Here is a 26,474-nt window from a genome sequence, read left to right as displayed (position 1 = left end):
TACATGCAACAGTGTGAACAGCTCATTAAATTCAAGAAATGTATCTAATTTAGGGAATTTGTGACTCTTGTCTAGGAAAATCTGTAAAGCCGTGTGTGGGGGATGGTAGGTGGACACACCTGTTAAGCATGACAGATATGCGTCTGCACTATGTGAATCTGACATACCATTCTCCAAACTAAATCACTTGGTCAGCCTAGAGATGACCGTGTACCTTCCTGTTTACAGGAAACGCAGGGGTGGTGACAGCCATATTTTGATTGTCTCCCCTGTGAATCAGGCAGCAATGATGCACAGACCAGTTGTAATACATATACAGGAAGACAAGAATTTTTTTAGCTGTCTATAAACCTTGAATCTGATCTTGGCAAAGATTAACTCTCTGCTGAGATTAAATGTATCCTTATCATAGTTTGACTCAGGAGGAATAAAGGGAAGACCTCTGCTTAAGGTCTGTCTTCAGAGATAGCACTTCTAACCTACACGGCACTCCACTGTGCAGTGTGCAAAACACACATCTGTTTCCAGTTATTTTCACAACCATGAGGGTTGGGCACATTAGAAGACAAACATTTTGGCTCTCGTCAGTTCTACAGTGGAGGGAGGGAGGGAGAGAACTTGCATGGCTTCAGGCCTGAAGTCGAGTGTTCTGGGGACATTTTCAAAAGACACAGGTGCTTACAGTCTATTGAAAAACAACAAATGAATCATCTGTGCCTTTGAAATCTACTCCATCAGAACTGACGCTAAGCAAATACCAAATCAGATGCTTGATGGGAAAATGCATTTTTTGTTCAAATAAGAACCACTGAAGGGAGAAGTATTTAAAGCATTCTATATTAAGTTCAAACACACTTAATGGAAAAGTATGGTTCACTAAAATTGAAGAAGCTGCAGTGACATGGCTAAGATTGCATCTGATTATCCCAGAAGTGCCCTTGTTCTGTCCTGCTGTAAAAAAATCTTTCTTGTGCTAGCACTTAAACGGCTCATTTAAAAGGATCTCTTCCTACAGGGGTTGAAATGTGCCAAAAGGGAAAGTAAACTGGTACATGGGGTAGACTTGAGGGGTAATGTACTTGCTGTATAGAAAGTGGTAACATACATACTGCACTTCCCAGGAGAACCCCTGACACTTCCTTCCAAACCTGCCCATGTATTACCATATTTACTTGAATACAGGATAAGCCAGCCCTGACACCCTCCCCTTGGTGCCCAAAAAGCTACATTTTATTTTAACCAAAAAGGCTGAGATACTGTTGGGAACCTACCACAAGGATAGATTTGTGCAGCCCATCTTTATATAGCTTAATCTAGTATTACTCACTGAGTACAGGTCTCCCTCAGTGCTAACCTCTTTTCAAGTCAGGGTGAGTCACTACACTGAATACATTTCCTTTTTACTCCCACAGCTGAGCTGTGCCTTTCTTTCCTATTTCCAGTGATTCCTGTTTCCTCACCAGCCTTAGATGTCTGGCAAACATGGCCAAACAGGGGTCCAATTCACCTAGAAGCCCTCGGTCATCCCCTTCTTCAGCCTGTCGCAGGTGATCAGTATGACTCCGCCCTCCATGAGGCGAAGCCAGACCAGCTTGCCCTGTACCTCTTCTGCATATACATTTTTTAAGGATCCCAGGACTCATGACAACAACACCCAGTTCATGAGTGAGGGACTAATTAGCACATGGATCCTTTGTTTGGGCATCTGGATAAACACCCACTGAGCAGTGCTGAGCTGTGGGGTCACTATGGCTTGAAATGCTGTTGGCTCTGCTGGGGCCCAGGTCAATGAACAATATGACAAATCATAAGCCTTTTGGCTCTTGATTAATGCCATGCATAGTTTATACTATATGTAAGAAGGTACTTCCTCTTCTCGTGTTTCTACTTCACATTTGACCATTTTTGTTACACATGCTTGCGCCTGTTTATTGTACTTCTATAAAATTAAATTAATAAATTAACAAACAAGCAGATGGTCACAGCTGAATTGTGAATGGATCATACTACTGTAAATGGACCTCTGGGCCTATGCCCTGCAATTAGGCTGAGATATTCAAGATAAGTGTCTACTACGGTGGGAATGAAGCAAAGGTTGCTCACAGTGTTCAACCTATTCAGAATCTTGCTGACAGGTTAAAATCTTATTATTTGCTCTGCACATTGAATCAAGGATAAATCTCTCTCTTACATCTCTTAACACCTCTCTTTCACTCTATTCACTTTCCACTTCTCTTCCAAATGTCACACCATTGCCTGCCACAGCTCTTTGGGGAAAATGCACTTTTGCCATTAACTGCTCATCGGTTAACACGGTGAATTAAGTCCGTCTTATATCAGTAAGAGACTATTGGCTGAGCTTGCTTTAAAATGGTGCACTCTAAACAAATCTTAGAGAAAGCTATTTATACCACCTACCTCAGCAAAGGTGCAACAACGTCAGAGCTGCCCAATGCATATGATGTATTGGAAATTCAGTAAGACTATGCCAGTGTGACTTTGGGGTAAGAATGCTATGGTCTGCTGCCATAGATTTCTACTGCTAAGGAATCAAAACTCATCACACCTGTCAGAGACACTTTGAAGACTACCATTAGTGCTGCAGCTCCCAGTTAAAAAAATTTTTTTTTTCCAAATACCAAAAGGTATTCTCACCTTTTTGCCTCCTGGAGAAGAAGTATCAGGGGGCGGTGTGCTCGTTATGTTCAGTGGACTGGAACCACAGCTGGAAGGTGATGATCCTCTTATCCTGTTACACCAACGTAATTAAGATTAATAAAAGGTAATGCAGAATAACACAGTTACACGCTATATGTCTTTAAAATTGCAAATTATGGTTGTGGTTACTGGCATGTTCATTGCTGGCAACTATCTACGCATCTGCTGAATGTAGCACAAACCTTACTTCTGAAGAATAATCTTAACAATACAGTTTGAAAGAATGTATTAGCATTGGTTCCATACGTTATGACAGCTTTTTATGTCAGTAGACATGAGGTCTGTAGCACCAACCTATCCATAAACGGAACTCTACATTACTGGCCCCTCTAGTATAGACTGTAAATAGTTCAATCAGTTGAGTTTGGCACACTGCAATTTTCTCCGTTTATAAACTTTACCTTTCCTTCCCTATTCTTTTATTGTTAAGCCTCAATCTAAAATGTTAAGATGCAACACCTTGGGTCCAGGATGGATGGGCCTTCCATCTTAAAGCTTAGGACAGATCCTCAGCTTATGCAAGTTTATACTAGTTTAGAGAAGCAGATCTACTCTACAATATTCACAATTAAACTGCTGAAAGGAAAACCAAAAAAATAAAATAATGGAGTACAGCCTTTTTCTCCAAGTCATCATCGCTACAGAGTTATCCAAGCTTCTCTCTTCATTCTACTGATGTAGTGAACATGTATTTAAAGAGAGACATTTTCAAAGCTGTGCTTTTCACTTTGTCCAGGATTTCCCTAACTCGGTATGTTTGTAATTTTGGTGAGTCCCCTGGAGCAGAAGATGACATGTTGTAATGAAGATGGTTCAGTTAAGCATGTCGTGTGCAAATGACTGCACAAACATACATGTTTTAAGTTCCCTTTGTCACAATTTATGCATTGCCACTCACCAAGCAAGTCAGTCTGCTACTATAGCCAACACCCTTTGCGCCTTATGGACCTCTCTGCCCAAGAGCACACTATCTTTCCTTCCATAGTATTTACGTATTAGTGCTGCATCTATTATATGCATTTCATCAGAAACCTAGTGTAAACTGGACAGGCTTATTTATTTATTAACAAAAATGTACTCCCTTGAATACTAAAGAAAACTGAGAACAAGCTAGGAATCTCATTCACTATAGCAGCATTTCAGTGGAAAGGCTGAGCAGAATGCAAAATAGGAGCTAAGGAAAGGACTGGAACTAAACCAGTGCTCTCCAACTGAATGGAAAGCAAAGGCAGTATACTTTCTCTTTGTGCTTTGTTTCTCTTTGAAAGACAGATAATTGAACAAAATGCTATTTAATATGTTTCAGAAAGTGTTTCACTGCTTGTAAAAGCAACAGAAGGCTTGAAGTTCTTGTTCAGTCTGGAATTCACTTTTTTAAATTAAAAAAAAAAAGGTGTGTTTGTGCTCAAAAGCATAAAGAAAAGACAGCACCTCCTTACTCAGACAGCCTGCTTTTGTTTGTCATTTAAATGACAAAAATACTTGTTATTTTAAGGTAGGAGGAGCTCACTTATTTGCACGTCAATGGAACTGGGTAACACAGACTTCTCTTAGGGCAGATAACAGCCCCCCTACCTTAAAGATGGCGGCAGGCATCTAGTGCAGTGGTCCATGAACCCATGGGGGTTCGCAGACCATGTCTAAGGGGTCCGTGAAAGATGACTATGATCAATCAAAAGTATGTAAATACCCACACTTACAATTCAAAGAGGTCTCCACCTACATTAGAAACTTCCAAAGGGGTCCGCACCTCCGTTCAAAATATTTTAGGGGTCCGCAAATGAAAAAAGGTTGAAAACTACCAATCTATTATAACTTAAAGCAGTCTTCATATTTGGTTTTGAGCAGCAGGAAGGTAATCTCTGGGATGGGGGATGCATACTACCCCCCAATCAACAAGCTTTTATTTCAGATTCTCAAACTGAGTTTACAGGTTTGATAGTTCCAAAAGCATATAACGGAGCAACTCTTTCTGAAGTCAGTAAGACATGTAAATAAGGTGCTATATCATACCAGTGTCACAGGTACACAGCCATGCTTTTAGAGGCCTAAGTTTAATTTTATGCTCAAAAATTAATTTCAGAGGGGGAAAGATATTAAATATTAATTTCTGAGGTGCAAGATACCCAGCTGTCAGCTCTTATGCATTAACTCGTACCATTCCCATCAAGTTGATTTCTAGCGCAAGTTTTCTTGTATTTAATTGGCAACAGGCCACAGTGATTTGTGGCCTCCAGATCACTAAATGAGCATTAACAAGCCATGTTATTCCAGTATGGAACATAGTTGGTATGGATCCCGTAGCCCCCTACTGGAACTCTTTAGGCATGGCACGCAAGCATGATAAGCATTTTTATTTTACGAACAGAGGTATAAAAACTTGTTTATCCATTAGGCATTATTTTCATAAACATAACTGACAAAAAACAGCTACAACTGGGGTGGGGGGAAGGGGAGGAATCTGGATACTATAAAGCTAGGCAGGTGCAAACATTTAGGTATAAACATATCACTACTTTAAACTCTACCACTTCTACCCCTAGGGCCTTCTCAGGCAAAATTGCTACTTACTATGAGCTAAGTACTAGGGGGGACATTTATCTCTGACTCCCTATATACCTATTCCTACTCCAGACTACCCTCTGGATTTGGCCACAAGTTAGCATTACACAGCAAAACACCAGAAGAGAGGAATGAAAATCAACTTGCAGAAGTGCATGGTGTTTGTTTTACTTAATGTATCCTTACTTAAGCTCACTAATATACAAGTTGCATCATTACAGACTTCATTACACACTACGCATGAGTTTATTTAGAAGATGCTTCTAAACTGAGGTTGAGCACAGCACTAATGCAACTTCACTATTTCTGTTACCCAGCCTTGTTGTTCAGAACTAGCATAGGTCTCTCTGCATTGACACATACTGTGCCCTTAGGTTAGGTACAGACATTTAAAAAGCCCAAGAAAGAATCGATTTAAGTTATGTGGTGTTCTGTAAGCAGCGGAGGTTAGAGCAATAGTGAACAGAACACATGTTTGCCCTTGGCGGGAGCAGGGGAAAGAGGAGGGCATGCAGGCTGCCTACTCTAGCGGACGATAGCAGGCTGGGGGAGCTCCTGCATTCCCCCAGCTGCATGTGATCACTTATATGAGCACGTGCAGACTCCATGTGGCTCCACCCAAGCACAAGGGTTCTTCTGGACTCTGTGTCAGCTTACCTTTCACACTCCCGCTGCCCGCCTGTGGCTGACATCTGGCCAGAGGCAGGAGACAGAGCTGTGGAAAGGTTCTGCGTTGACTCGGCTCTGTGACAGTTCTGCTGAGTGTGGTAATTACTGTGCTCTAGCAGACTCCAGCATCATGTGCATCAGTGCTCGCACACTGAAAAATGGTGGCGGAGGTGCTTTAACTAAAGCTCATTCAATGTTCTTTAGCTAAAGTGCCCTGTCACCATTTTCCAGCACAGGAATGCTGATACAAGTGACAGTCTGGGCGCTTTAATTAGAGTGGCTCTCAGAGCTACTCTAATTAAAGCACCCCTCCCCACACCCCACCCGCCCCCAGAGCATGTTTATGAACTCCCATAATGTCTGCACCTGGCCTAAGTAGCCATAGGTTGGTCTCAGAAAGCTTAAGCTTAAGAGACTCTAAGAGTAACTTGCACCTAATTCTTCATCTCTGGATTTGGCTCTACCACTCCTTGTTCTGCTGATGGTCTCCCAGTTAACCTCAACATTTTTGGCATTTAGGGGTAACAGTTTATTCCTATAAAATTATTTTCCCAGACTGTTTTTTCATTCATCTCTTCCCGTGATTTAGCTTTTTGCATAGTTAGTTGCTCTTTCTCCCTCTTCCACTATTGTTAAAGTACAATTATACTACAGTAATAAATAATAAAAACAGATTCTCCTTTAATTTAAAAAACCTATCCCTAATTAAAAAGAACCATGTTATTTTTCTTGGTGGTGCTTTCCTTTTTATATCACATCACATTTGACCTAGCGTGGCCAAAGTTTCCAGAGGCAATAGTAAATATCTATTTAACATTAGTACTGCAACTGTATAATAATACATGGTGCTTATGGGAATAAGTGTAGGACACTCATAAAATCAGCAGCAGCATTAAAATAGAGAGCTAGTTTCTCTTACCTGTGAATCTCCATGATTTCCTCAGCAATCATTCTTCCTATTTTACCTGCCCCAGCTCTTGTTCCACCTGGAATACCAGGAACTGTAGGATGGGTCCTTTTGGGGCCACCTAAAATGTGAGTGAATATCTATCTGTAAGATCTTACATGTGCACACAGATAAAGAAAACAAGTTACACTCAACTCATTACATTCTTTTTTAAAAATAAAGTGAAGTTATAAATATAATGTGCCATCTTGCAAAATCTGAAGGACATTCTTGGACATTTTCCAGTTACATTGTCACCCGTCTGTGATAAGGTCCCAAGGTACAGGCTGCTCTAACTTATGCTAGTGGCTGGTTCCAGAAGTGCAAATTAGGAAGGTTCTGTAAGTGCAAATGTTGCCTCCTGCTAAGGTGTGCCTCTTAGAAGATGATATCCACATCCTGAGCACAAAAACTAGTGACATATTCACCATAACCAGGACTTGTTTGTCCCAGGCCAGATGGTAAGTGCACTTTGGGCAAAATGTTAGTGCCAAATATACAGTCATCTGCTGTGCCTACATACTTTGATCAAACGATGAAAGAGTAAATTTCATAAAGCACACTACTAACAAGTCAGCATTTAGCAGCAGAAACCACAGCCAGTATGGGACAAACCTTATATACCTGCTAAATATTTAACCAAGTCCATCTGGGTAACTGCAAATTCCTGAGAAGGGAGGGAAAAGCAGTATGAACCCCAAACATTGTGCTCTTATGGTCTGTAATTGCCTTTTGTTACTCTAATGTGAAGTTGGCGCAGTGACGGAAGTCAGGAGAAACTGGAAGGTGTACAAATAAAATGCACTTAAGACAATAAAAGCAGCCATAGAATACTGTCTGTGAATTCTTGTCTGTTAGCAATTCATTTTCAGAAAGTAACCTCCAAAACAATCTCTTTGGGTTGAAGTCAACGAGAGATAAAATAGCCCAGAATCAAAATCAGTGCAACAAAAGGAACACCAGTCTCTCCCCTTGCAAGCAAACATCCAACTTTTCTTCCATGTCTCTCCTGTCATCACTGATGTCCTATGATTATTTACTCTCACTTTCATATCATCATCAGTGCTTGTATTATTTCTATGCAAATTAAATCTGTGAGTCGGCACACTATTGTATACATTACATGTAAAGTATACCCGCTGTTCGCCAAGAGATTGGTAACTTCTGAATGGGAAACAAGAAACCTTTGTCTAGCAGGTATAACTCTCACAACACTGTAGTTACCTTCTCCAGCCTGGAGTACGCTGTCCATGCTATGTGGAGAAGCTGCAAGCTGTGGAAAGGCTGCATCCCCACCATCAAGTACGTTGGTGCTGAAGGTATTAAATCAAAACAAAGAAAATGACAAAATGACTACAAAACAGTAAACATACATGCATACATACATACTTGGATGGGGATATTTCAATGCCTGCAATTTAGGAAATAGATCCAAACATCCCAATGAGGAAACTACAATAAACAACATGTACTAGAGATAAATAAAATCAAGGAGGATGCTATTGGACATATTTTGCAGAAACAGATACAGAACTCTCACAAAATATCTGATTCAAACTTGCTCTTCTCCTAAAATGAAGGAGCAACAGGCCCAGAACTTGAAGCAAACCTCAGTGAAGAAATCGGGTTCCTTCACTGGAGAGCTATGTAGCCAGGTGCAGTAAATAGGTTTGGGATCCCAGGGTCTTTCTATATGAGCTTATTTATCATATTTTCTCACATACCACACACCCCAAATAAGACATGCACCTTGTGTTAGGAAAGCAGAATGAAGAAAAAAAGTCATTGTTGAATTCTAGCCACATGGAACAGGAGTAGAGTCTATTATGCATCATGCATCCCCCTTGGCTGGTCAGCCAAAAAAGTCACTGCCAATTTGGCAAACCTCTTGCTTTTGGCTAAAGTAGCAGCCTTCATCCCTCCTCCATGTGGTTGAAGGAAGCCAGCCCCTGACAATCATTCTGGGATGGAATCACCCTTATTGCTTTAAAATGCACCCCCCAATTCGGGATGGCTAATTTTTGGGATAAAGGTACACATGGTATATGAGTAAATGTAGTATTCAAATTTATACAAACTAATAAAAGTACTCATCCAGTAACTCAAGTCATTGGCATTAATAAATATTAAAAGGGCCTGTGTGTAGGTAATTTCTAGATTTCATTCCTTTTGTTGTATACCTTTACTTTTATTTAGCTTACGTGCTTAAAAACAACACATTAGTTTAACATTTTTAGAGGAATCTCTATGTTCTTATCCTCGAGGCAGGATAAAATCTTGATGTTAGAGTGCATATGTTAAGGAAAAATACTTACGAAACAACTGTATTTGTTGAGACAATATATTCTACTTCTTTGGTCCAAGGGTTCATGAAACTGAACCAGCGACTCCTCAATGTAATAAAAGAGCCATCTTTTATTTTAAACTTGTAACAATTGGTTGCAATTTTTTCTCTTGTCTGTAAAACTAAACAGAGAGAGATAAAGAAACACCTTACTTGTCAGATCTACACAAGGAAAATACAGAGAGACTAGAGATGTTACATAGACCTTTCATTTCAGTTTTAATTGAATTTAAGTTGGCAGAAAATAGCACTACTTCTAAGACTCTCTATAGCAGAAACAGATTCAATAAAAATCTTAAGCTTTTGCTTCACACCATTTCAACCTCAGCTTGGCATTATTACACTGTTCAGTGCACATAAATCAAAATATTTTTCGTGCAAAAAAGTAATACTTGCCAACTTAAAAACAGTACAATTATTTTATGTGTTTTTGTGAAATATAAAGAACTGATATATATCTAGTTAAAAACTAAAACTCCTTCTTAAAGCTTAGTCATTAATGATTTACCTTGTCTATGACATTCCGCAAGATGTCCTATATCATCTTGATGAAAATATTCATAACAAGAAGTGCCTAGAAGTTCCTGTGGCAAGTAGGCCAGAATGGCTGGCGCCCTTTAAAAAAAAAAAAAAAAAAAAAATTTACCCCTGCATTTCCACATTGAAGTAAGTGGAGTAAAGGTACTTTTTAACTTGCAAGAAAAACTAAAAAAGTTTCCATTATTTGGATTTCAATTCTGAACTAGATTAAAATTAATCATATAATGCCAATAGTTTTCTTTTAAGTACTATATTCTGACCCGCTGTTTACAAATGTGAGAACACTTCCAATTTGGAGAATGTAGAACTGATTTAAACCTCCTGGCAATCCACAAGAAACTGGGAGAACCTTAGTGCACACATTGCCATTGGTAGCATGCAGGTTCTCAAACTCTCTAGAAGCTGTTTTATTCCTTTGAATGCCCAGAAACCTGTTTTTGTCACTACCAGTGTCTTAAAAATCTCTCTCACTTCTCCCTACTGAAGGCCCTGAAAAACAGACAAAAAAGAAAACTGAAGACATGAAAAAATGCTATAAAAGAATACATTTTTACTAAAGTAAAACTAAGAGACACTTTACTATACAGTTCTACTACTATTATACCCAGACAGGACCATAAAACAATTAAGTCATGGCCAACCCATTTTTATTTCCTCATCAGAAAACTTTGAAATTAACAAAGCAGGGTCCTGTAATAGTGGAAAGAGATATAAGATCTCTGGATATGACATTATCAAATAAAAGGGCCAGTGTATAGGCCATGAAGATCATGGATTCAATGCATTTACATCAGTTCCAAGGCTTAATGAAGTATTTTTTAAAACTACATGTCTAGAAGATGTGTGAATATCAAGTGGCTTTATAGAGTAAGGACTGATTCTTGCAATATACTGAACACACTTGCCCTGGCTCACAGCATTTATGTACACTGAACTTCTTAGATTACAGCCAAAAGATGAAGCACCTGATGAGATGGTCCCCCATTTCTCTTTGTATTGACTATGTTACTACTACTGCTTACAACACAGGAAACTGAATACTGAATAACTGTTTGTTATGTTACTACCATCTTGAACTGGCATGGAAATTACGTAACAATTACAGACTGGTCAGTTTGACTTCAATACACGAAAATCTACTAGCGCAAGCTGTGAAATACTAAATTTGCAATTATATGGAGAATGAAGGGATGACCACTAGGCAGACCATGGATTTGTTCAGAATAAATCATGTCAAACCAGTACCGTCTTCTTTTTTGCCTAGGTAGCTAGTTTGGTGGATAAGCAAAGTGCAGTGACATAATATAATTGGACTTAGGTCTCTGACAGTGCTACATGCTATACTCTTTAGCTGGTGGGGGAAGTGTGGGCTAGGGAGAATTACCATTAGGTGGATAGACAATTAGTTGACTAGCCACAATCAAAAATTAATGAATGGGTCAATGTCAGATGACAGGTCTCAAATGAAGTTCTTAAGCAAAGTTCTACACGGGGTCCTTAGGGTCCAGTCCAGTTGATGTTTTTATTAATTTGGATGCAGAAATAGTGTATTGATGATATCTGCAGGCAGCACGAAAGTAGAAGGGACTCTTTGAAGAACAGGACTAAAATTCAAAGGGAAGAGTGTGAAGAGAACTGTGCTGTATTTAAAAAAATTGAATTCAATAAACACAAATGTAAAGTTCTACATAAAAGGAAGAAAAAACATGGCAGCAGCAGTCACTCAATACAAGGGTGACAGACACAAGTACAGAATGTAAGATAAATTAATTAATGATATGGTAGTGGGACTACTGAGAAGGATCTGGGGGCTGGGTGGACCACAAACTCAACATGAATGAAATCATTCTCCATTTGATACACTGCTCTGTGCATATCCTTTCACAGCATCTGATGAAGTGAGTTAGTTCACAAAAACTTATGCTCCAAGGTGAAATCTAGCCTACCTTCAGCAGTGTAAAGCCATCACAATAAAAGTAAATGTAGTTTACATACAACAGGAACATTGTATGTAGTAAGACACAGGAGGATATAGTAGCACTCTTCAGCACTAGTTAGGCCTCACCTGTCCTGCTATATCTAGTTTGGGGAATCATACTTTTAAAGACAAAGAAACTGGAGAGTCCAGAAGCAAATGCCAAGATGAAGGGTTGGAACACAAGCTGTATGAAGAAAAGCTTAGGTACCAGGTACGTTTAGCTTGCAGAAAAGAAGATTAAGGCTCAACATTATTTAGATCCTTCTAAATAAAATTATCATCAGAAGATAAGCAATTTTTAATTAAAAATTATTTTTAATATCATTTGCTCTGATTGCTACTAGCTGCTTTTGCTGAGAAAAATCAGAAAGTCAGCTGAATCATTCCATTTTACTTTTAGACCCAGGCAGTGACTGTTTTAAAAGGCAAGAAGTACTTCTACTTCTTCTCAAACTGGGGAAATTAATTTTGTCTTAATTTTTAAAAAGGAAAAGAAACTTTAAAATAAGAGTCTGAAATAAACCACCACAGTGATCCAGGAAACTTTAACTGCATTTAAAAAAAGACGCAGCCATTTGTTATTTCAACATTCCCCTGGTTCAAAAGAGATCCTGGATCTTCTGAATTATTATTCTTTATCAGTCACTGTTAGTAACAACCAACATCATCTCTCTTAATAAGGAGCTGCTTGCATTTACAGTTAAGGCACCAATTGACCAAATCACTTTAAACTGACTTAGAACCTATTATTACAACCTACCATATATTCACGTAAATCCAAGATGAGGTCCCTCCACCCCCAACAGCATAGGAGAAAAAAAAGCATCATCTTGGATTTGAGTACTTGTCTGGGAGAGGCAGTAGCTTGGCTCTGGTCCTAGGCTGAAGCAGGATCTGAACCACCGCCTGACCTGGGCTGGAAGAGCTTGTTTGGCTACATGGTTGGGGAGGTGCTGGGGGAGACTGGGGGGGAGGGTGGGGAGGTGGGACTTGCAGCCTGCCCTCTAGCCTGCCCCCCACCCTTCTTCCCTTCCCTCAGCTGTCACCTCTGCCCTTCTGTTCTTCTCCAGCTTTTGTCCCTCCAGGCCCAACCCTGCCCAGCCAAAAGCCATCCTTTCTTCTCCCTGCCTGGGCTGGGCTGGGGCCTGGCCAGAGCCACCACTGCTGCTGAGTGCCCTGAAGCCAGAGCAGAGCTGCAGCAGAAGACAGGAGGAGGGCTGCAGGAGGGAGCAGGGAATTGAGGAAGCAGGGGCTGGACTAGGGCCACGCTGTTGCTGACTGCCCCAGAGGAGCAGAGCTGCAGCAGAAGGCAAGGGGGATGGGGTGGGCAGAGAGTAGTGGGGAGCAGGCTCAGGCATAGGGTACAAGGGGTGGGGGAAGCAGGGAGTGTGGGGGCAGGCATGTACAGGCAGGTGGCAGGGGGCAGGCATGTGGAGGGGGATGTGGGGTAAGGGTCTGACCCCTCACATCCCACTGCTGCTTTCCCTGCCACAATAGTAGAAAGGGGGACAAATTTAAGATGACTTTCCATTAATTAGATCCTGTCCATGGAAAACAAAAACGAATTTATAATTTTCCATGTACATAATATAATTAATGCATGTTCATTTTAAACTCAAAAGTTGTCTTGGATTTGGACACGTATGGTAGTTCACATGGAAACTTCTATCCAGCATGTTCAGAAAAATTTAACATTCAAAAAATCTTTAAAAAAAAAAAAATGTTGCAACTTGAATGTTAATAGAAATCATTTCATCTTGAGATTTGCAAATAAAAGGTAGATTCTTCCAACCTAATTAAATATAAACACTACAGTTTAAAACTAATGCACCATAATTTTGCTCTGGTTACATTATTCGATACTACCAACTGATAAATGAGCATTAATATTTTAAACTTAATCCCACTGGAATTATCTTGAGACCCAAGTAGTTTGTAATCAAGTGCCAGTAATGAAGTAAACTAGCAGAATCGTGATCTACTATGATTATGGCTGTTTTGAATAAATGTAATCACGTAGTATAATAAAATTTCAGCATCATAATAAATATCAGCATTAGTCTATTCTAGTTATCAAAATTATCAAAATGACTCTTACCTCTGATCTACAAAAACAAATTTCCCATCTATTGCATGTCGAGAAACATATTCTGTAGGTTTAACCCTGATCTCGCCATTGACTGGTTGTGGAACTACATGAGGATGCAACCGTCCAATTGCAACAAGACAGCTTAAGTTACAACCTTCGTTATCAGGCTCATTATCTTCATCTAGTCCCATTTTTGTTGGTGGCCAGCTTTTTAAATATCCTGTGCTATGGATAGTGCAAAAGCTTTTACGGTCTGCTATAAAAGAAAAGAAGGTTTACATTGTCAGCATTGCCTTAAGAAATTCAGCTGTCAATCAAGCTTGCTAACAGAGTGTTTCTCCAACCCATACACAAACGCATACTACATGTTAGAGAAGGGTCAAATACTTAGTGTGAACATGACACCTTCCAAACCAGTGCTAATATTAAAGCCACTCATGTTTTACCACTCTAAGTAGTCCTGGATTTTTAAAAAGCCAAACTACAGACTTTTCCCACTAATAATTCTTAGCTCATATAACTTGGTGAGTGACCTTTCTTTTCCATGTCTGAAACCAAATACTTCAAGAGGTATTGTCCCTGTGTGCATTCCAGCCTGGAGCAAGTATGTGCTCCCCAAATTGAAGATTTTACCGTCAGAGTCTGTTCATGCCCCACACATCCTCAGGTGCTAAACTGTGGGGGTAAAGGATTGTGTGGTACCAACTATTTATTCTCCCCCTTCTCATACAGATTCTATCATGATGTAGCACATGAATCCAAAGCAGAGTAGGAGGAGGACTGATTGTGGAAGGCACACAAGGACAACACAAATTTAAGAATTCCAGTAGCTGAACTGGCAAGTTACCTTTACTGTTTTACTGTTTTCCCAGACTGACACCTCCTATGGGATATTCCCAGCCAGCATACTAGATAGGAAGTGGGTGGTGGGAATCTTGCTGAAAAACTGACAGCAACACTATCCAAATTTGCTTTGAAAATGAACAAAGAGTGCTTGCAGATGTAAAAAAACAAACAAACCCCAAAACTGGCACTTTAAACTCAGCGTGTTCCTGCGCCAAGCCCAAAAGAGGCAGTGTGCTACTTCAACCTGGCTTGCCCAATGTCTGTAAAGATGGGGCGCTTTAGTGGGGCTTTTTTGGCACTTTTACCTAACAGCTGATTGAAATCAGCTTTAGCTAAAAGAGCCAAAAAACCCCACTGAAGCACCCAATCTTTACAGATGCTGCAGAGCCAGGTTGAAGTAATGTACTGCTACTTCCGGTAAAGCATGGTTTGTTTGTTTGTTTGTTTGTTTTAAACGTCTGCAAGCAGCCATGTCTCCATCCTACAATACCCAATCAAGGGGATATTTTTAGGAAGGCCACAGAGAGCAGATTAGGCCTTACTTAAATGAGTTTTGATAATGTTTGGAGCTGAAGCAGCAGAGTTGGATATGGCCTTCAGATTAATTAATTGTACATAAAAACCACATTTCATTCTTTCAGCAAAAGAAACAACTTATGGGATTAGTTTGAAGGGACACAAGGCTTTGGATGAAGGAACTTCCTTCCTCCCTACACTCTACCCTAACTGAATAACTTGGGTTAGTATGAAACTGTAAAATGAACCTTCACTGAATAAAAAAATTAGGAGCAATTCAAGAGAGACTTGTCTTGATGACAAAAGAGTCCTCAGCTGCCTGAACTGCCTAACAGATGTTATTGTTGTAAGGAAGGAAACTCTCGTGGAGAGATAAATGTGTCTAATGAATCAAACAGATTTCATTAGGGATGACAGAACTAAACTGAGACCCCCATGATGGAGCTGGTTTTGTTGTCAATAGGAAGAGCCTTTTAAATCTTTTATAACCAGCTGCACCAAGATTTCTCAAAAATGTTGTAGAATTGCCAGGTGGCGGGCACTTTTGCATGCTAAATGCACCCCTAAAACTTCTGCCTCATTACAGAAATACTAGCACCTTATTCTTTGGGAGCTCTTGCAGAATGCATCCTGGGATGTGGGATCTCCTGACTCTTACAGTGGGACTAGGAATGAATTCTATACTTTAAAGAGAATTTGGGAGTGGTTTATCTCCCTTCTTGCCCTCTTCAGTGTTTCTTCCCCCTCTCCCTCCCATGCTTCTCATAGGTTGCCTTGAGGGAAGGATTTCTGGAAGCTCTTGAAGTTGTAGCTGAGAAAGCACTCTAAATTACTCGCCCTGCTCTAAGGGGAGTCTGAGGGAACCAAGCCAGATTCTGGCATAACTGACTTGTCCACCAAGAATATTTTGAGGCGAGTTCCCCTAAATTTTCAGACCACTTGTGAATATAATTTTACGATGCTACATTTTAGCATGGGCCATGGGTAAAGCATTGCTCTGAATGTGCTCCAGCCTTCCCCCTGAAGGTGGCCCACTGCACAATACATTTAATATATGTTGGGTAAAATAGATTAATATAATCCCTTCCAGGGTAGCAGACATCTCATTGAGCTTCCATGCCTCTTGGCCCCATATATCTTTTAGTTTCGTCTTCCCAGGAGGCCCAGTTCAACAGAAGAGGTGATGGTAGTCTGGTGTTTAGAACAATGCTAGGAAGCAGGAGACAGGTTCAAACCCTCTCTGGGTAAGCAGGGTTGGGGGCTAAAAACTAGGTTTCTCAAAAATTTTGCATGTGCCCTAACTACTAGGTTACTGGGCCATGAGGACTACCACCTCCTCAAATGAAAATGTACTAGTTGTGATTTCTCTTCAAGTTTTAGGACTTGCCTGGTGTTTCATGAAATTCTATTTTCCCCAGGATAGCTACATGGCCACAACGTAGCCTACCCAGCAGATTAAGTAAGGAAGCACTGAGCAAGCACAGCTATGCTGAATTACAAACTATATGCAAGTGCCAAGACACACAGTTAACATGGCACTTACGTAGCCAACACCTTCATCAGTGACTTGGATGAGGGCGTAAAAAGCACCCTGTTCAAATTTGCTAATGACACTAAGATGTGGGGGGATGTGGGCACGCTAGAAGGGAGGAATAGGCTGCAATTGGACCTAGACAGGTCACAGGGGTAGGCAGATGAGAACAGGATGCGTTTCAACACCGACAAGTTCAGGGTACTGCACCTGCGGGGGAAGAACCAGCAGCATACCTACAGGCTGGGGAACTCCCTTCTTGTCAGTGCAGAGGCAGAAAAGGATCTTGGAATCATTACTGATGCCAAAATGAACATGGGCCGACAGTGTGGGGACGCAGTCAGGAAGGCCAACCACACCTTGTCATGCATCCACAGATGCATCTCGAGCAGGTCCAAGGAGGTGATCCTCCCCCTCTATGCGGCACTGGTCAGGCCACAGTTGAAGTACTGCGTCCAGTTCTGGGCACCACACTTCAGGAGAGATGAGGACAGCATTGAGAGGGTTCAGAGGAGGGCCACCCGCATGATCAGGAGAGGCTAAGGGACCTGAACCAGTTCAGCCTCCACAAGAGAAGGCTGAGGGGGGATCTAGTGGCCTGTTACAAACTAGTCAGAGGGGACCAGCAGGCATGGGGGGAGTCCCTGTTCCCCCGAGCACTACCAGGAGTGACTAGAAATAATGGTCACAAGCTGGCAGAGGGTAGATTCAGACTAGACATCAGGAGGCGCTACTTCACTGTCAGAGTGGTTAGGATCTGTAACCAACTTCCAAGCAAAGTGGTGCTGGCTCCTACCCTGGGGGTCTTTAAGAGGAGGTTAGACGAACACCTTGCTGGGGTCGTTTGACCCCAGTACTTTTTCCTGCCATGGCAGGGGGTCAGACTTAATGATCTGCTCAGGTCCCTTCCAACCCTACCAACTATGAAACTAAGTGGAAATAGCACCTGGCCTAAGTGACTTAAGCATCCAAGTTCCATTCTTATTTTCAGAGACCTAGGAGTGTAAGGACAAGTGATGTTCAACAAAACTTGTAGCTTACAGTCATACTTAGCATGCATTAGTTATCACCACAACTGTTGCAAAGACTGCACAATCTAGTCTTGTCAAATAACACTATTTCTTTTTCAGCATGCCACAATAGAAACGCTTCTTTTTGGAAAAGTTTGAAGAGAGCAGGAAGCAATAAACTTAAAACTCTTTATCCAACTGCTACAATGAAGAATATCTTCAATACAGGGAATTAAATTAAAGGTTTGTTTCTAACTTCATAAGATGTTCAAACATTACCTTTCTTCTTGGAACAGGTGGAGGGAAAATCTTTGTCTTCTACTTTCACTGAAGGCCTGTTGCACTTCATTCTACAAAAGAAGGAACGTCTTGCTCCAGAACATAGCCGCGATGGCCCAGGTGTTATATCTGTTTTAACTGGAAGTCCAGCTGCACCAAGTGAAAAATTAAAATCAGGAAGCTTTTTTTTTTTAATTTTAAATTAAAATGAACTAAAAAATGACCATTAAAATAGCATTTGAGTTTAAAATCTTCAGCCTCCTCTCAGTGAGCTTGGGTAATTCATAGTAATTCCATGGCACCTAGAATTGATTTTTCCCATTAGATCATATTATATTCTATGTTGCTGGCATTCCCATAAAAAAGGACCCAGAAGTTAAAAGTGCCATTTTGGTGTTGCACACTTGTAATTTGGGAAGATTTAAGCTGAATGTGATTTGGATCTTTCTAGCTGCAAAATCTGTTACAACAGGCAGTCATGTTAACAGCTGCCCAAGCATCACATTTTTCAAAACCCTTTGAAAAATCTGTTAGAATTAATAAAGTGACCTGTACCTATAATAATTGTGCAAAAATGGTCTTGTGGCTAACAGCACAAGACAAAATCCTATTCCTAGCTCCATCAAATATTGTACAGCTTTAAGACAGACACCTGCCCTGTCTGTAGTTCAATGTCTTGGTTTCTAAAATGGGTATAATACAAGTTTAAAATATGTATTTTTTAACTTTGTTAATAGTTAGATCCTCAGTTAGAAGACATGGCAGAAATGATAATATTAACCACTTTTTCATTATCTGGAGAATAAAAAGAAATTCTAAAAAGTTAGTCCAGGTACCCTAACAATTCCAAAGAAATATATACTCACTTTTTGCATCTATGAGCCTTTCTCGAGGTGCAGCATCAGAAGAAGAGAGCTGCTCTTTAACTTTGGCAATATCTTTAGGATGAAGGTAGTCAAATAAACTCTGACCAATCAAATCATTCTGCAAACATTAAATAAATGCATGAGTTAAAAATCGGTAAAGGGAAGTAGAAGTTTCTTCTTACAGATCTGTTAACTGAAGATCAGATAAGCCTTTGTTAAAAGTTAAGCCTCATGTTACTTATACATTAAACCTGCATTTAGTATGACTAATGCCAGTTATATTTGCCTTATGCTAGTAGATGGATGCATAGAAGAAATTTCTATTTCCATTGACTTCCTCATCTACTAAGGAAAGCACTCCTTTTTATACTAGTATTTTCTACTCCCCAATCAGCCACTGCAGAACTCAAGCACATAAATCTGTTAGAAAACTGATTTTAAAGATTATTATTTGTGTTACCTGCTACAGTGGCCACAAACAGATGTTCATTTCTATCAGTGGAAACTCCTGAGAAATTTCCACAAGTAGAAATCTTTCTGGGAGAGGGAACATATAAATGTTCATCCTGCAGCCACTGACTACCCCCATTTTCACCAGACTGGGGAGAGGGTGGGAGAGCAAAGAGTGGCTGCTCCTTTGACTGGCTCCTGGGCACCATGAGCTCAGTGAACTGAACAGCATGGCAACACCTGCCCACCTCGCACCCCCCATACTTCAGACCATGAATCCCAGTCAGGAAAGCAGGTAGGGGCCTTTGCCCTGCTGTTCCACTCTCCTTAATTGACCCAGAGAGGACTGGAGCAGCCTGGTACTGCCCTCCCCAGCCAGTCTGCCAATCAGGCAGTCCCCAATGCATGACGAAGAGATCCAAGGAGGTGATACTTCCCCTCTATCGGGCGCTGGTCAGACCGCAGTTGGAGTACTGCGTGCAATTCTGGGCGCCGCACTTCAAGAGGGATGCAGATAACCTGGAGAGGGTCCAGAGAAGGGCCAACTCGTATGGTTAAGGGCTTGCAGACCAAGCCCTACGACAAGAGACTAGAGAAACTGGACCTTTTCAGCCTCCGCAAGAGAAGGTTGAGAGGCAACCTTGTGGCTGCCTATAAGTTCATCATGGGGGCACAGAATGGAATTGGTGAGTTTTTATTCACCAAGGCGCCCCCCCGGGGTTACAAGAAATAATGGCCACAAGCTAGCAGAGAGCAGATTTAGACTGGACATTAGGAAGAACTTCTTCACAGTTAGAGTGGCCAAGGTCTGGAATGGGCTCCCATGGGAGGTGGTGCTCTCCCCTACCCTGGGGGTCTTCAAGAGGAGGTTAGATAAGCATCTAGCTGGGGTCATCTAGACCCAGCACTCATTCCTGCCTATGCAGGGGGTCGGACTCGATGCTCTATTGAGGTCCCTTCCGACCCTAACATCCATGAATCTATGAATCAATCTGGGGAAGTGTGGGGAACACTGCCCCACTTTTTCACCCTGCTCTCTGACCAGACTGAGAGGGGAGTGTATAAGCATTCACTCTTGCAAGAGAAAAAGATCTTCCAGGTTGACATCCGGAAGATCTTTTTCCTAGAAGGGGTATGTTTCCCTTTGGATAAGCTAAGTGAACACTTGTAAGTTTGTCATTTGTATGTGGCCAGTGTTAACAGCAACCCTGTATGTAACAAGTAGAGAACAAAGGGAACATTTCCAAAAGGGCAACAAGCTCCATTTTCAAAACCAATGAGAAGCCTAACACAGGTATGCATGTTTGATAATGTTACTCCAAGACCTTACTTGAACATTTGATAACGTTACTCCAATGTAATTCAACTTGATTTCTAAGTTGCAAAATAGCTCAAGGGCACCTCAGCTTTTCCTGGGTCCAGCTAAAGCCAGAATCAGTCCAACCAAAGGAAGATGTTTTTCTGACAGAAAAGAGGTGGTACTAGATTTCTTATATATGTTAGATTGTTATTGTAATTCAGATAAATGCCCCCAGGTTTGGATACATAAGCAAAAAAAAAAAATTCAGTTTGAGGTCTGTCCACAGTGATCACAATGAAGAATACCTGACTGTAGTTGAGGATCTTGAAGACAGATTCTGATACAAACAATATCTTCCCTCTGTCACAGCCCACAACAAAAAGAAATCCGTCTGCTGCCTAATTAGGAAAGATATGGAAATTACCAAATCAAAAAACTTCATTACAACTTTTTAACTTTTAGTTGCACTTTGGGAGGTACAGTAGTATTTCTATGTTAGTACTGATCTACTTGAAGTTATAGAAATAATTGAATCAAAAGGAAAAAACAAGAAGTTATGATAAAATCTTGGACTCTATGCAATTTGAAGATTTTTTGGCATCATTTTTCCTTATCAATGCCAAGAATTTAAAGGCAATTTACTAACAGAAAAAGCCCATTTCTTATTGAATAAATACTACATGCATTTAAAAGAATCAATAAACAAGCTTATATTTAAACTATATTTATTCCATATTAAATATGTTTTATTTCTCTTGAAAATCAAGAATAGCCCAGATTCTGCAGATATTTATATACCTGTGTATTTCTGGCACATGCATTGTTTCATTTAATTCAACAGAACATGAACACCTGTACATAGGGGATATGGCCATAACTTTATAACTTTATGCCAATCTGAGCTGTTCCAGTACTGCAGAAACTTAATGCATATCCTACACTAGGTGATTTAAAAGAAATCTCTAAAACACTGCAAGCCTAGTCAGTTAATTTTTAAAGCTGAAATGTATTTTAAAGGGCCACTGATTTTTAGTGCGTCAGTCTTCAGGTGGCCATCTTGAAACCTCTAGTTTGAAAAAGGTATTAAGCAGCTTCAGGTTTCACTGATTTCAAGTGCAGCTGCATGATTTCAACATCATCTTTGCATCTCAGGCTGCTCCCTATCTTGCTAAAGACAATTCAGGTCTTTCCACAAATATTGAATTCACAAAGATTTTTTTAAAATCCCCACACCGCAAATTTTAAATTTTGCTTTTAAAATTTAAAACATACCCTGAGAATAAGATGTTTTAATTCATCATCTGATAGAAAAGCAGGTTTGTAGTTTGCTTCTGTATATGGATTTGTGGCACCTTAAAAGAAAAAAAAAATTCATAGACCACTTAAACTTGATAATGCACATCCTTTGACAGCACAATTTTACAAACTTTTCTTTGTCAGTATTTTGTGGTGCACTTGTATTTTTTTCAGGCATGTTTTAGCTTCAACTATCTTTTATATCAAGTGGAACTCTGATGAGGACAACTTGGAAATGAATGCACACTGGCAAGAAAACATAAAAAAGAACAAACACACAGTAGCTTTAAACACTGAATATCCTTTGAAAAATAAGAATGTTCCTCCTCCTACAAACGTTTTCCAAATGTGTCCTATCCAAGTCCGCTCTCTATATTAGAGGAACATTGAAAAATTATAGTGATGTTCTGAATTATTTCTTGGATCTAAGACACAGTCAACTATGACTCAAAGTTATGACTATCTAATTTCTATTTAGTGACTTATGTGAAATGAATTAGGAACTGCAAACCATTTAATAGAGGATGTGTTCATTTCACAAAACTGACCATTACTATGGCACTATCTGGAAGCATCAAGCAGAGGCAAAGGACAAGCTTTGAGGCTATATCACTAGCTCTGTACGTGAGGCAGCTTCCAATGATGCCGATACATGCTATACCTTTTCCAAAAGTAATCCTTCAGATGCTATTCACTTTGGAAAGGCAAAACTGAGTTACTAGATCAGGGAGAGGCAGTTATTTTGGGCAGAGGGCCGCTTACTGAGTTTTGGCAAGCCATTGAGGGCCGCATGACAGGCAGCCCAGGGCAGATAAATATTAATGTTCTAAATTTTTAGGGGCCCTGCAGGCCGGATAGAACAGCCCGACGGGCCGCATCCGGCCCCTGGGCCACATTTTGCCCACCCCTGAACTAGATAATGACAGGCTTACTGATTAAAAATAGCACGGGATTTTGGATCCTTTAGCAAGCTGAGAGATGATAACAGCAATTTAAAAGATAATGAATCTTTCTACTTTAGGCACTTGGTAATTGGAGGATGCTTTCATAAATTCAGTGCCATGTATACTGTGCTAACTTTACCACCAACCCTTCTCAAGGTGTCACTGCATGCACTCTCATGGGTGTCAGGCCTAAGTTTCTCTCACTCCTACAGAGGAAACCTACAACTAACCCACTCTTAAACAAGAACACAGGTTAGGGTCTTCTGGGTACTAAACCCGACAATTGCAGATTATAACTATTTATTTTTGGGAGCCCATGACATTAGCTGATAAAAAAGTGAATGAAGAACAGGTTCTCTAAACAAAGCGCCAGTTATTTCTTCATGCAGTGGTACAAAGTACAGAGGGGGTATGTCTACACATGAGGAAATTACTCTGGAGTAAACTCACCCTGGGCAGGTGTCTACATGTGCGGGGATGAAGAAGCAGATTTGCTGCTCCTGGCAGCAGTTTGCTCCTGCCCATTCCGGCCCTGCCCTGGCCCCTGTGGCAGCCAGGGGGAGCTCTAGGGGCTGGCATGGAGCATAGGGCCAGGAGACAGCTGTCTTCTAGCAGGGGCTGGGAGATTGCCTCCTACCCCCAGGAGCTGCCTGCTGCAAGGAAGGGGACAATGCCATCTCCCATCTCTCCAACTGCAGCTGATTCCAAGCCCTGCACCTCAATCGCCTGATCAGGACACAGGGCTAGGATCTGGCCCTGACCAGGACAGTTCCCAGCCAGCCTCAGGCTGTGTGGGAAAGTCTGCATGTGCAGCCTGGGGCCTGCCCTAGCCACCTCCAGGCTGCATGCACAGACCTCCCCGTGCAACCCACAAACTGTCCCAGTCAGGGATGGGTCCCAGCCTGCAGGGAGTTCCCAGCCCTCATTCCACGACTGTGATCGTGGAGCTGAGGCTGGTAACAAACTCCCAGCCTGTTCCCAGCCCCAGCTCCATGATCGCAGAGTGGGGGCAGCTCCCAGTCAGGGAGAAACCTCCTGCCCCCTGCTACCCACCTGACTGGGAGCAATTTCGCTCCCGATCAACTGTCTACACCTGCTGCAATGTGCAGTAACTTGAATTTACAGGTAGCAAATTTACTCGCGATTGAGCACATTACTGTGCAGTAAGCATCTGCACGTATACATGTTGGCGCTTACTACGCAGTAATTTGCACTAATTTCGAGTAAAGCGTCTTGTGTAGATGTGTCCAGGGTCAAGGGGTAAAAGAAACTATATAAGATAGTGTTCTGCAGGCATGTTTTTATACCTAAAGCTTAACTTTTTATCCATACCCCATGAAGGTCTCATACATGCCATGTCCGAGTTGGAAGAAAAAGCGTCTACCGCTTGCTCTCTTTGGGCAAATCTCCCCAGCCTGTCAGCCTCTGTTAGCTGAGCCAAACTCCCCCCTTGGTAATGCCTGAAACTTCTGGTCTTCTCTAAACTGTAGTTTAGCCTTGGAAAGGACTCTACATTCTATGGCAGGGGTAGGCAATTATTTTGGGTAGAGGACCGCTTACTGAGTTTTGGCAAGCCATCAAGGGCTGCACGACAGGCAGCCTAGGGCTGATAAATATTAATTTTCTAAATTCTTTAGGGGCCCTGCGAGCCAGATAGAATAGCCTGGCGGGCCGCATCTGGCCCCCGGGCCACATTTTGCCCACCCCTGTTTTAGGGTGACTGGAGCCAACCACTCCTTCAAAGCTGCTTATACAAGGATTATCTGTGTCATCGTTTTACCTTTCCCTCTCAGTTCTTAATAACCATTTCACAGCACCCTTGCATTTACCCCTACTATCCAGACACATGGCAATTAAAAACTCAACAAGGAAACACAGAGTTGCGTATAACAGATAACTAATTTCATAAGATAGTAGAGATTGCCATATTTACTGCAATAATATACATTACTTAAGTATTCCGATTGAGTGTGTGTGTGTGTGTGTGTGTGTGTGTGCGCGCGCGCGCATGTAGTAGTAGTAGTTGAACACCAACACTTTTGCAGTCAAATCAATATTTGGGATTCCTAACTGATTTCTGAATGCCAAAAGACTATTTTTCACCCTATCCACAGGAAAAAAGCAGGCCAACTTCTTAAATCATCAGAGATCTACCATAACCCTAGTATGTAACACCAACAAACATGAATGCTGGGTTCTAGGAGAGCCTCTAATCTTGTTTTAAGCAGCCATTAATTATCTCCAATATTCTTTTTTAGAGTAGAAGAGGCCCATACCACCTGAAGAAAAATGGGATTTCTCTGAAAGTTTGGCCAAAAAAGCTGCTCCCCCATCCAGTTAACACAGCATTTAATTTATGTGGAACTTTCCCGATTAAAAAAAAAAAGTTTATCTTGTACATGAATAACTTAAACAGCTAACCAGGTAGAAACTGAACACCAATGAACTATCTTCAAAAATCAAAATTCAAAAGGTAAACTGCAACCATTTTGTTCTGTGTCTACATTAATATAAGGGTAAGTTTGGAGCTGTTATTCCACAAAAAAGTACTCTAGATGTAACTGTTTTCCACTTTACAGAACTGTAGCAAAATTAGTACTTGTTTATCTTCAACCTTCTTCCCTTTCTTTCTTTTCTTAGAGATGGTTAAATGTTAAATACTTGCATAGATGATATGAAAGTTAACCATACAAATTTGGAAATGTAGACGTTAGCATTCCTACAGAATCATTATCTCTGTCACATTTCATACTTGCAGCTTTTCGCAGTCTTGTTTTCTAGTGAAAGCTGTTTTGTAAGATGTGCATCATTGGTGAAATTCATCCAGGGGCAGAAAGCTGGCATAAGATCTTCAGACCATGTAAGTCCTGCATGGCATAAATTGTGTGTCACACGGAGGCCTCTGTTCTGGCCCACATGGGCAATTAGGGACTGGGTTAAAGAGGATGTCTTGGAGGAACAGTTAGGTGGATCCAGAGATTAACAGCCCATTTCAATGATACAGAAAGTCAGCAGATGCTATTCCAGCTCATAAGCCATGGAGTCCTGTCAAAATGATCCTAGACTTAGAGGGGATGGATTTTGCTTCCCTACAGTTTTCAATATGCGCCATGTGGCTGTCTTTTCTTTCCTGTAGAAAATTTGCCTTTGGATTTACTGCCTTCTGCACAGCTTAACTGCAACCTTTATGTTGCCTTTAATAAGCCAGGTCTCAGAGTCTGTTTTTAGTCCTCACTATTGGCTCAAAGGAATGCTGTCAAAGCAGTGTCAAATTTGCACCAGAAGCATGAGTAATCCAAGAGGGATTCGAGATTCTGTGGAAAGTGTGGTGATGATCATGCCAAGACACATGCATCATTCTTGCAGTTTGTAAGCTCTAAACTCCTCATCGTTCAATGTGGGACAAAGGCAAAAAGTTTTGTAACTCACCTCGTAATGTTTTCATATGCTGAACAGCCATCCTTAGTACAGTAAGTTTATCTAGTTTTCGGGACATAGCATTGCAAGTTGGTACCAAAGATGCCAACTCATCAATAAAACTGTTCATTTTATCTCGACGTCTCTTTTCAATTTGACTATGAGCTTCCCTA

At 41.0% G+C, this 26,474-nt stretch overlaps 1 protein-coding gene across 4 annotated transcripts in view; it reads right to left on the bottom strand.

The window, feature by feature from the left end:
* The window catches only part of ARNTL (aryl hydrocarbon receptor nuclear translocator like), a 54,609-nt gene that overhangs the window by 6,917 nt on the left and 21,218 nt on the right, over nucleotides 1–26,474 (bottom strand). For all 4 annotated transcript variants that reach the window (XM_025194768.1, XM_025194766.1, XM_006038267.3 and 1 more), the window contains 11 exons: nucleotides 26,314–26,471; nucleotides 21,917–21,996; nucleotides 20,950–21,042; nucleotides 18,895–19,012; nucleotides 18,029–18,178; nucleotides 13,856–14,102; nucleotides 9,748–9,854; nucleotides 9,211–9,361; nucleotides 8,120–8,208; nucleotides 6,869–6,977; nucleotides 2,656–2,749 (listed from right to left, as the gene is read on the bottom strand). In XM_025194768.1, the coding sequence (XP_025050553.1) occupies nucleotides 2,656–2,749; nucleotides 6,869–6,977; nucleotides 8,120–8,208; nucleotides 9,211–9,361; nucleotides 9,748–9,854; nucleotides 13,856–14,102; nucleotides 18,029–18,178; nucleotides 18,895–19,012; nucleotides 20,950–21,042; nucleotides 21,917–21,996; nucleotides 26,314–26,471 (1,396 nt within the window). The remainder of the gene's footprint in view (nucleotides 1–2,655; nucleotides 2,750–6,868; nucleotides 6,978–8,119; nucleotides 8,209–9,210; nucleotides 9,362–9,747; nucleotides 9,855–13,855; nucleotides 14,103–18,028; nucleotides 18,179–18,894; nucleotides 19,013–20,949; nucleotides 21,043–21,916; nucleotides 21,997–26,313; nucleotides 26,472–26,474) is intronic.

Source organism: Alligator sinensis, unplaced genomic scaffold (genome assembly GCF_000455745.1).
Source record: "Alligator sinensis unplaced genomic scaffold, ASM45574v1 scaffold1072_1, whole genome shotgun sequence".
Lineage (NCBI taxonomy): Eukaryota > Metazoa > Chordata > Crocodylia > Alligatoridae > Alligator > Alligator sinensis.
This window is presented reverse-complemented; position numbering and strand designations above follow the sequence as displayed.